The sequence below is a fragment of the Zingiber officinale genome, chromosome 6B (assembly GCF_018446385.1).
Source record: "Zingiber officinale cultivar Zhangliang chromosome 6B, Zo_v1.1, whole genome shotgun sequence".
NCBI lineage: Eukaryota > Viridiplantae > Streptophyta > Magnoliopsida > Zingiberales > Zingiberaceae > Zingiber > Zingiber officinale.
Genome location: NC_055996.1, coordinates 80,801,069 through 80,812,490, shown reverse-complemented (window position 1 = coordinate 80,812,490; position 11,422 = coordinate 80,801,069). Strand labels below are relative to the sequence as shown.

Sequence of the window (11,422 nt, the reverse complement as noted above, 5' to 3'; positions counted from 1 at the left end):
CTCTCAGTTGTGTTTGTCTACTGATTCTCTTAGAAAATTTTGTTTTTAATTAGCATTTTTTTTGGCTTGTGCTTTGTGAAATTTTAACCAGCAGAAAATCTTGGTGATTATTTGACAATCAATCAAATGATGCATAGACAATGGATCAATAAATAGTAGCAAAGATATTAGGTAAAAGAAGATAAATTATAAGATTAATTTATATATGTGGAAAGAATTTTTCTAGAGAGCATACGTAGGAATTGATATCCGTTCTATTGTAATAAATCTCCCAGAGAAAATGGATCAGGAAACATGCTTACACATATTAGTGTGTATATACATGTAAATTCCGTAGCTTACACATGTTTTATATGTTGAACAAGTGAATGGAGAAGAAATGGAAGAGGAAAGATGTTTCATTATGAATGAAATTTTAATCTCACATTGGAAGTTTCAAAATATTTTTGTTGATTTATATTGATTCATATATATTGAGAATGTGAACAAATGCATGGGGAGAGGTTCTCTTTCGCATGTGGATGCGTAGGGGTGCAAATCTAGGACTTGGATTGTATGGAACCAAGTTGACTTGTGTGTTGCTCATGTAGAGTTTTTGCTGTTGCGAAACGGATACATTAAATTCGAGATTAATACAGAATAAAATCGGCCGAGTAATCATGCGTTGAAACGGTGGTTGTTTCATTGCTCGGCTAATAACAAGCAAGCAAACGCTCTCCGTTTTCCTTCCTTCTCCTCTGTCGTGTTCGGCTAATAATTACCATTAAGATCATTAACTCTGCTCATTGATCCGAGCTCCTATATAAGGAGGCTCCGATCATAGCCAGAGGACACACAGCAAGCAAGCAAACGCTCTCCGTTTTCCTTCCTTCTCCTATGTTGTGCAACTCCTGCTTGGCGGAGAGCTCGTGGTAACATTCGGATACTGTTTAGCTCGCCGTGACCACCAATGCTTGGTCTGATTCATGGTCGGTTGTTGTATCCTGAGAAACAGATGACCCTTGTAAGCCTCGAAGTACAACCGGAGGTGGGCGAATCTGTTTCAAGGAAACTGCGACTCGCAGACCTCGATCAGCTCGCCCGATCGGCCAGTCTGCTTGACCCGACTGACCTGTCTGCTTCGACCGGTCTGTCTGTTCGACTCGGCCGACCTCTCTGACAGCCCTGTCTGCTCAACCCAACCGACCTCTCTTGCTCGGCCTGTCAGCCTTATCCGACCGGCCTCTCCTGCCAGGCCTGTCTGCCTCGTCCAACCGACCTCTCCTGCCAGGTCTGTCTGCCTCGTCTGACCAACCTCTTTGTTCGGACGCTTGGATAAAAATCAATTTTTATGGGTAGTCTGAGATCACCTGCTCAGGTCAACTTAATTGCAAATTAAATTTAAATTCTATATAATTTTTTAAATTCAACTAAATTCTCTAAAAATTTTCAGCAATAAATTATTAGTGTCTAATATTATATTCATATAAACACAATGCCAAAAAGGCAGAGATAAAGTCTCGTGTAATTTGCTCTGCATGACAGCAAAATTTCCAGATATAGTAGATGCCTGCAAAAGAGCAGAGAATTCTTTACACGATTAGTTTCGCTTAAAGCTTTATATATTTGTTGGATTTGAAGTGTTCCTTTGTTATTGTGTGTGTATAAATAACAAATTAATAGCAAGCAAATAAATGGAGGTTTAATTAATTAATTCCTAGGAAGGCGGCTGCTGGCGGCAGTCCAAGAACCGGCGTTGCTCCGACTCCTAGCGCTGCGCGATCAGGCAGCCGTAATGCATCTTGATCAACATCTCCGCGCGGTCGAACATTCATTCCATTGCCCCGACGTCCCACCGCCACCTTCTCCGGAGGCGCCGAGTCGGTCACTGCTCTCCGTTCTTCTTTATGATCACCTTCCGAGTGTGGTTTCAGAAGGTGGAGGGGTCATCATTGTTGTAGAGGTAATTGTTGCACCAAATGTCCGTTGGACTTTGGAGGACGATGACACGCCTGATCCGGTTGTAAAAGACATATGATAAGGAGATGATCCAGAGGTGGAAGTAGGAGAGGCGGCGCAAGGGCGGCGCCGACGAGGAAGAAGGTGAATTTGGCAGAGTAGTAAATTTTCAAGGACTGCATTGTAAAAGTTTAAAATTTATGGACTAATTACAAAGGTTTGATTAAAAGCTACATACCCTCCTCCTCGAGTCCTCCTCTTCATTATTTCAAACCCTAAGCCTCAAATCTCATTGCTTCCCACTCACGACATCTCTCTAACACGTGATCTTAATCCTTGCCCTCGCTACCTGATCGTCGATTCGCCGCCTTCCGTTTCTTTTCGTCGCTGTCGTTGCCGGTTGTTTCTTCCGCCGCCGATTGTCTCTACTGTCGTCGCTTTGCAACCATGAGATTGTGCTTGCGGTTGCTGCTAACGCATAAAGCAAAAGGGTAACCCTTTTTTTATTCCTTCCAGCAAATCGAATTCAGATTTCTCCTGGCGCTATTCGGTGCCCTACATTTCCTTGAGGTATTACCTGTTTAAGGAATTGTTGGTTTCGTATGTTGTAGGTTGAGTTGTGATTAAGCTTAAAGATGCTCGTGGGATTTAATAAGCATTCATCTGGAAACTCGTATCGAGGTGAGTTATTTTTGTTTGTCTCGCTACAATTACGTTTGTAGATTTAATTTATGAAAGTAGATGTCATAGAAAATAGAATTAATTCTCTTGATTGTTTCATGCGGTTTGCTCTTTTTATTCATAGTTGATTTCTATCTTATTTGTTTCTTATTTAAGATCCATGATAAATTAAATCACCTAAGTAATTATTCTAACTAATAAAGTAAGAAACTAATTATATTATAAAATATTAGCTTCGCGCTTTATAAGGAGTTACACTAGAACTGATATTAATTAACAAAATATTAGATACAACATTTATATTTAAAGTTCGACTCCACACTTTGAAAGGAGTGCGTTAGTATTGATACTAAATTTACGAGATAATAAATATAGTACTTACATTATAAGGCTTCGGCTCAAGCACACCACATTTTCTCAGCAACGAGGTCATAACTCCTTGAGGATGCAGATTTCTTGCTTCTCAAGCTCAAGCAGCACCTCCCGCGCTGCTGAATCTTGAGCTGTTTTCTTGTTTGTTTTTTCCTGGCCTTGGACTGTGATTACTTTAGAGTTAGGAATGTGCAGAGTCACAATTGCTCTAAAGAGGTTAAAGTTGGGTGTTTGCACCCCATTGAGTATGATTGGAGTCCTGCAAGAGTAAGGCAACTGAGCTAATTAGCTAATGGGATTTCTTTCAGATGTGAGCATGATATACAAGGTCGTGACTCATCCAAATGACCTGAATTTTTCTTCTTTTAATTTGAAATGGGGCTTCGGGCACCTATGTATCTTGCAGAGATTGAAAAGAGCAGTGCGAGGACCCCCTTTCTCCGTCCGAATTGGAACAGTAATTGGAAGGTCTTTAGAACAGAGGCCAAAACAGATATCATTTCAGAAAGTGCTTTAGGAAGAATTAGCTGAAAGATCATAAAGAGCAACAGCATTTACGAAAGAAAATTTGAGGGAAATGGATGATGCACCAGGACTATCAAGCTTCGCCTTTGTGGATTTGCAATTTGTCTTCGGATGGCTATTTCCTTTTAAAGGGCAACAATGTCCAGATGATCTCGACTGCTAGAAAAATTTCTCAGTCGTGATCGATGTAATTTGCGGTTAGAAAGAAACTCTTACATTTGCAGTTAGCTGAAGGGAGTCAGTAGTAGTAGAGATAGATGGCTCTTTGTCCCTTTTGGGTGTACATTGATCATGAGAGATATCTTCTGCCTGTGACGAAAAGAACAGTTTAAAATTCCAAACAAAGTATTATGATAAATATGCAGCAAATTCTCTTTTCCCTAGACATGAAATCACAAATGAAAATTAGTGAAAGAAATCTATTCGGCAGAAGAAATTGTCTAGGGTGAGTTTTTATGAACTGAAGAAAAATGTTTACATGAAGCAATATTCAGAAAGCTAACCTCTGACCTTCAGTTGCTTCAACAAGCATAAAGCTGCTTGTGACGTAGTTATAATTGGGGAAAGCAGTGGTTCAAAAATCTTGCAAACAGCATGGAGATTGAAATTGGTGTCTATTAATATTGCCCCTGCTATACTCTCAAGAATATCTGCCAGAACCTGACCAGAGAAAAAACAAGCATAAGCACAAGCTTCATATAACCAAAAACACTGAAAGCTGTAAACCATAGAACTCTGAAGCTTTCAGTGAAGTTCACATGTCGAGAAGTGAACAAGTTATGCGCAAACTGGAAACAGATGACAAGAGACCACAAGCATTAGGAACCTTCGGAGCCTTGGGAAGACCATTAGGCATCTGCTTATCTTTACCGCATTGATGATTTGCAATTGCGGTAACATATTCTTTAATTTTCTCTGATAGTATCCTGGAACCATGCTGAAGATATTTGTCAAAATTATTTCTCGTAGCAATTTGTGCAAAATTTTCATTACTAAATACTCCAGGACCAACATCCTTGTGGCTCAGAAAGTAATGCCTTGTTATTAGCAAATCCAGCACTGAGTCACCTAGAAATTCAAGTCTCTGAAATGAACAATCAAATATTTAGAAAGCAACATCGATAACAAATAAATCCAAATTTAAAAGATAAATTGAAGAGCTATTTCTAGCCTAGAACCTGGTAACTGTAGCCAAGTCCTAACTCTTTTTTTGATGAAAAGTCAAGTCTTAACTCTTGATATGATGGATGTGTGATGGCTTCTAGTAGTAGTCCCTTGGAAGAAAAGATATAGTTTAGTTCTGACTCCAGCAATTCTATTTTGTTAACTTTCAAATGATGGATCGAATGAGAGGCACTAATCTTGGCTTCTTTAACTAACACCTTGTCGATTGTGATATCAATTCCCAGCCACTTTATTAATGAAAGTGCTGCAGTTAAACCACCACCAGCATAGTATGCTCCGACTAGAGCTTCAACACAATCTGCAATTGTCTTGGAGCGCATCCACCTGTGACCTCTATCACAAGGTACTCCCACCACAACAGATACCTCTTCAGTCGTATATTTCCTTTCAATAGGCACATTGTAAGTGTCCACCCCACAAACGCACGGTAAAGGGTGGATGGAGATCTGTCCAGGAGCTAGCCAAAGTAACGGATCAAATGCATTATCTCGTATGTAACCCTGCAGATTGTCATCATAAAAGAATCAGAAGATAATCATTTTGAATTACAGATTGAGGTCAGACAAAGCTATACAACAACATATTCTTGCCAAAAGTAATAATTTAGATTTTTGAACTAAATTTTATATATAATTGAGGATCTTCCTCACCTCCTGTTTTCTACTTTTTTCATACCGATTAATTCTGAAGGATCAACTCAATCTTACGGAAGTTTTCCATTGGTTATTAGAGTAAATTTGAGAAGTGCAGAGGGGTCCGGCAGATTATCCAACTTGTATTTATATTTAGTTGTGCAGCAAGATACATTTAAGGTGGTCGACCATAGTATCAACAGCTTGATCGCTGCACTATTCATAGTGTAGCCATGGTACATCTATATTAGTGCATCAAAACCACGCAAAGGAATGAGATGATCAAATTACTATTTTTTTGGTAATTTTAAATATTCAATTTTTTGAACAGATTAATTTTGGAAGTGACCGGTGCGATCTCACGGAAATTCCCACCGACCATTAGAGTAAATCTAGAAGCACTCGTTGTTCTGTAGTCAGCGTTCCATGATTGTCTTTCCACCAGAGGAAATTTGATATTGTGAAAAAATTTGTTTGAGCAACTGAAAAAGAAAAGGTGGAAAGACAATATACCTGTAAGGAACGACTTGTTCCCAACCTATGAAGTGTTGAGTTACGAATTGTTTGTGATCTGCAGGCAGTTAGATTGCCTTCATGCTTTGTAGGATATTTTAAAAACAGATAGCAACTCAATGCATATTTGAGCAATGAGTACCCTAGAGGCTCCAAACGCTCCAAAGAGAAACTCTCACAACATCTTTCAGTGGTTATTGCTTCCAAAATCTAAACAAGACAGACAATATAGAATATTGCAGACCAAGCAAAAGGAAAAAAAAAAAAATACACTGAAAACACAAACCAGTGAGATCGGTATTTGAATTTGGTGGAAAGCAATTTCATCTCGAAGCTGACAGGCCAACATTAACGACTCCAATCGATGCATAATTGATGGTAGCAAATAAAATGACTTCAAGATATCAGTTGATACATTTATGTGAACTAGAAGTTCTGGAGGCATGCGGGCATGTACTTGTTCTTTCTCTGCTATCTTTTCCCCACTGCAATCACCTGTAGCAAAATTTTAAGTTGTTACATAACTACAGAATGAAATACTATTTAAGAATTAATCAAAACTCAAATTCTTCTTGGAATCCAACATCTGATAATTCTTTAGTGTGCTAGAGGCATACATCATATAAACATTCTGAAGATAGATATTACTTGCAAATATACAAACCTTTAAATCTTGATCTTGAAAGTAGGTTGTCTGGGTTATGACTTTGTTTCAGTAGTAACAATGGTTGTGTGTGCTTCGTTGCATGTATCTGATCAAATGGATCATCTGTCGAAACATCATTTATCACATCCAGAACAGAGTAGATTCTTCCATCATGAATAGAAAAGACCACTGAATCTTTGAGGCACCTAACAGGAAGAGCATTGTTGGCCAATTTTATGAACTGGGAATTCACGCATGTTGTTTCACATGCAACTGGAGAACATCTGGTTGCATTTCCAGATTTATCATCTACTGAATATATCTTTTTCAAGTACTCAGCGACAGATATGGACTCGTTAATAACCATCCAATCTATACTCCTACCAGTATCTGTTACACCTGATGAAGGTTCCAGTGGCAAAAGTAGGTACATTTTCGAAGAGCTCCAAGCCATTTTTTGCTCTCCAAATAAGAATTCTCTTTTAAGTCCTGATCCCTTTGATCCAGTAAAAAGCCTACCAAACATTCCATTGAAGAAAACTTCTTGGAATAATTTGGATTTTTCAATCTGAAAGGAACTAATGATATAAGAGAACTGTAGTAATTAAAACTACAAATAATTATTCCTAATTTCACTAAAATTGTTTATTATAGGACCTCTTCTGCAGTTAAGTCGATCTTCCCACAAGGAGAAATAACTGAGCTGACAATTTTGTTAGGGGTCAAGTAGAGCTTTATTTCTTCACTTGCTATGTCGTCATCAAGTGATGAATTGAGTAACATGACAAAATCTGAGTAACTTTCTTTTCCTTGGTCACAAACAAAATGTATCCTATACGCATTCAATGTGATACCATCAGGTTCATGAGCCCAAGTTCCATGTAATGCACGGACCCTTTCCATCCCATGAAGCTCCTTCCTTTTAGTTGTCCCTTCAAATACACAATGAAAATAATCAGTAGAGTTTCGTGAATGCTACAAGTAGCATGATTATTGGATGTCTGAACTATGAAGAACCATGTGTGCTTAGGGAACTTGTATGATTAGCAAGTTTTCTATTAACAATTATTTACTAACCCTCCTAGTTATGATAACTGATCCGAGAGGAGCTCCTACTGACCCCTACCTGCTCGAGTAGTGGATTCATTAGAACCAGCAAATTTGGTCTCCTGAGAATCTTTATGAAAAGGAAGAAGACGATCACTCAACGCTCCTAATTCATGCAGCTTCTTCTTGCAAGCATCTAAACCCACAAGGTGTTTTGCTAAGTTCGAACTGCAGGTCCTAGGACCTACTATTTTTTGAAATGCAGCATTCGGTGGCAATGCCAGAGAACACCCGTGTAAACCATCTTTCTCGAATAACTGAAAAATTGATTTCGGGATGAAGAACCTAAAGAAAAGAAGAAAAAAGAATGGATCAAAAGATGAAATTAATCCGTTCTAACAACAACGGGCTGGTTTACTTGTGCGCTGAAAGGTAGGAGTTGGAGGTGGAGGGAAATTTTCTCAGAATTGCATACAAATCATGAATCACCCGCACATACACTTTTGTCATTGTTATCTATCCCAGTAAAAGCAAGCTTAGAAGGTAACTTATGTTAAGTAGTGTTCCTTATAAGGAACAAAAAGTAAAAAAATTTAAAAAAACTATGAAATTTAAAATTTGTTAACATTCTGTATCGATATAAATAATCAATCGCTTAAAATCCTTTTCTCTTTCTTTTCTTTCGTCCCATGGTGTTTTTTGTCTCCACCGCCGCTCGCCACGCAGGCTTCCACGCGCCGGCCCTCTTCCACGCGCCGTTCTTCTTCCGAGCGCCGCTTTCGCCACCCGACACCTATCCCTTCTTTCTCTTCCCCTCCCAACACCAGCATCAGCATATCTTCTCCCAGAACCAGCAACTTGCCTTTCTCCTGAAACTCTGCAGCAAGCCTTCTTCCAACTCGGCAACACCAACAAATCAGCAAGAGCAACAGCTCTAGCCATCGAACAGCAGCCGCTGGAGCTAGCCAGGGCCGTCACCGGAGCCCGTTGGCCTCGATCAACATCAACTGCTTCTTTTAATTTCAACTAACAATAACAAGCTGCTTTCCTACTATTATTCCATCCAACACAAGCAATAGCAATTCTTCTCATCCGGTTATTGTTGCCACCGCTTCAGGAGAGGACAATGGTGCTGCAATCGATCGCTAGAGCCAAGAGGAAATGCCACAATGAAACACCTAGCTATAGCTCATTGTTTCGTCGCCTGAAGGAAAGTTGCGATGTAGATAGCGAGATCAAAAATTTGATCCCTCTTGTGTGACTATATCCTTGGATATTATTTTGAATTTTAAATTATTTTTGTATAATATTTGTAAATATGACGTTGATTTATGCCTCCGAAGAGGAGAGAATAGTTTACATGATAGTTTAGCTTTAAGCTTTATATATTATTTGAGGATGCAGAATTCTTGCTTCTCGAGCTCATGCAGCACCTCCCGCGCCGCCGAATCTCGAGCTGTTTTCATGTCTGTTCTTTCCTCGAACGCCTTGGACTGGGATTACTTTGGATGATGCACCAGGACTATCGAGCCTTGTCTTTGTGGAATTGCAATTCGTCTTCGGATGACTATTTTCTTCTAAAGGAAAGGAGATCAATATCCAGACGCCAGAAGAAATTCTCAGTCTCGATCGATGTAATTTGCGGTTAGAAAGAAACTCTTACATTTGCAGTTAGCCGAAGGGGGTTGGCAGTAAATCATAGAAATACATATCGTCAGAGTTTTCATGATAAATATCATAGAAATACAATAGTAAATCATCGACAGTCAACTCCGTTATCTTCGTCATCCCTAAAAGATCGTCTAATGTTGAATCTATTGCTCGTGAAAACAAACTTCTAAATTTTTTCTATGCACGAGTACTTCGGCACACTAGTGTTCAGTCTAAATTTTTTCATTAAATTCTGTGTCAGTACATGTCCCAACAAAGAATCCAACAATATACTCTAAAAATCCATGTTACATCTGAAACTGTTGGGCCATGTCTACGAGGGCTTGATGAGCCTTTTAAGAAATCAATGAAGAAATTTAATTTATAGATTCGAGAAATTAATTTGAGAAATGCGAAGTCTTTCTGAACAACACAAAAACTAATTTTTGCTTTTTTTTTTCTGCTTAATTTTTTTAATACAAATAAATATTACTTTTATACTAACGATTCATCAAATTGTATCTATTTTTTAAATATATTTTGAATAATACTAAAACAATTTAGATATACAATGAAAAAAAGAAGAGACAATTTAGATATATATTGCAATGCAATTATGTATTATTTTTTAATTTATATTCTTAGTAACAATTATTCATTGCCATATGTTCGATGAATAAATAATCTCACAATAAATAATTTTTAGTTACCTAAGCAATCAAATATCATCAAACTGGTAATATTTTATTGCCACCTGGCCTGTTACATTTGCATTTAAGCCTTTTCTTACATATAAGATATATGAATATTTTCTTCTAATAAAATATTATATATATAATTTAAAGAAAATTCTCTTTCTTATTAAATACACTTCTTGCGAGCACAGCGGATGACCTTATGTAGGGATCGGACAACAACCAAAGTTTATTTTTAATGGAAAGAGAGGAGGAAAAAAAAACTAGATTCCAAGGTTTAAGATGCATAAATCAAATTAAGCTTTTTCTTTATATACCAAGGTTTATCCTTGCCAGGTACCATAAGCATCCATTTAGCTTAAATCCTCCTTTATATATCAAATATTAAATTACCTAATTAGCATTTAATTCTTTAATGACAATTATTGTAGGTATTGTTAATCTCATATTAGCCCACCTCATGAAGACTTAATCCTTCATCTTTCACTTAGGCTATATGTGATACTATATACACTAAGCAATACTTTAGTGAAGGGTTTAAGTTAGGAAATGTTCATTGGCATGAGATGTAGGATGTTGGGTCAATGATTTAGTCTAACTTAAATATATTATTTGTTAGTATCCCAAGATAATTTTGATATGATCAGCCAAGTTAGGTTAGGTCCTGTTGGTATTTAATCTATGTGTCTAAGTGTGCAGAAACTTAGGAGCACAGGAATTTGAGCGAAAGATGCAGCTAGCGAGAATGACGGTATGGGAGAGAGCTGACGGGTTCAGTGCGTTCGAGGGACGAGGCGTTACGGAAGAGTACGCGAGCGGAAGAGAAGGAGGCGCATGACGTTTCTGAGGGACAAGAAGCTGGAGCGAAAGACTGCTCGAAGGCCGGAAGTTGGGTTCGGATGAGCCCTATTCCGGATGGCCGAGATCACTCAAGCGAGTGGAGACAGAGTGGAAGACCTGGACCAATACGAATGGAACCGGAGCGGAAGACCCAGACTAAAAAGTCAACTGGAAGTTGACTTTCTGGTCAGGGCACCCAGAACTAAATTTTATCTGAAACGCGACGTGGCGCGTTACGTTGCATTGTGATGGGGATAAAGTTTTATCTCCTAGAGGCGCTTGAAACTCTTCCAGGCATCCCAACCAAGGCTATAAATATAGCTCTGGTTCCAATGATTCAAAACAACACTTGTAAACACTTCTAGTTTGTTCTACTACTTGTTTATGAGCCATCAACGTTGTAAGAGGCTTCTTCGTCTGAAGGAGACTGTTTACCGAGCTTTCAATTTTCTTGGATTAACAATTTTCCCGATTGTAACCAAGTAACCCCTTCGTGCCTCTACTCTTAGTTTACTTCTTAAACTTATTTTATGCAAGTGTTAGTTTAATAAAATTATAAAGTTCGAGGAAGGTTCATTTTTCTTTGCAGGGCTATTCACTCCCCTTTAGCTGGTCGCCAAGGGACCTACATTATCAAATATCAAAAGGGAAAAATGATTGATACAATGAATCTTTAGTCAAGGTTGATCGGGTTGACC

The 11,422-nt window shown here is 38.3% G+C and overlaps 1 protein-coding gene across 1 annotated transcript; it reads right to left on the bottom strand.

Annotated features, from left to right (window-relative positions):
* Window positions 1-3,048: 3,048 nt before the first annotated feature.
* LOC121991157 (endoribonuclease Dicer homolog 3b-like) lies at window positions 3,049-8,481 on the bottom strand. The gene is made up of 13 exons (XM_042545176.1): window positions 8,333-8,481; window positions 7,619-7,884; window positions 7,150-7,424; window positions 6,511-7,060; window positions 6,133-6,341; window positions 5,847-6,056; window positions 4,695-5,201; window positions 4,343-4,600; window positions 4,027-4,176; window positions 3,733-3,825; window positions 3,582-3,672; window positions 3,341-3,461; window positions 3,049-3,250 (listed from the first exon to the last, which is right to left on the bottom strand). The coding sequence occupies exons 1-13, from the start codon at window positions 8,479-8,481 to the stop codon at window positions 3,049-3,051; spliced, it is 3,081 nt and encodes a 1,026-aa protein (XP_042401110.1).
* Window positions 8,482-11,422: the final 2,941 nt, after the last annotated feature.

Coding starts and splice junctions, on each gene's coding strand:
- LOC121991157 (XM_042545176.1), bottom strand. CDS start 8,481: ATGGCTAGAGCTGTTGCTCTTGCTGATTTGTTGGTGTTGCCGAGTTGG. Junction 5,202..5,846: donor GAACAAGTCGTTCCTTACAG/GTATATTGTCTT, acceptor GACAATCTGCAG/GGTTACATACGAGATAATGC. Junction 3,251..3,340: donor TTAAAAGAAGAAAAATTCAG/GTCATTTGGATG, acceptor TTACTCTTGCAG/GACTCCAATCATACTCAATG.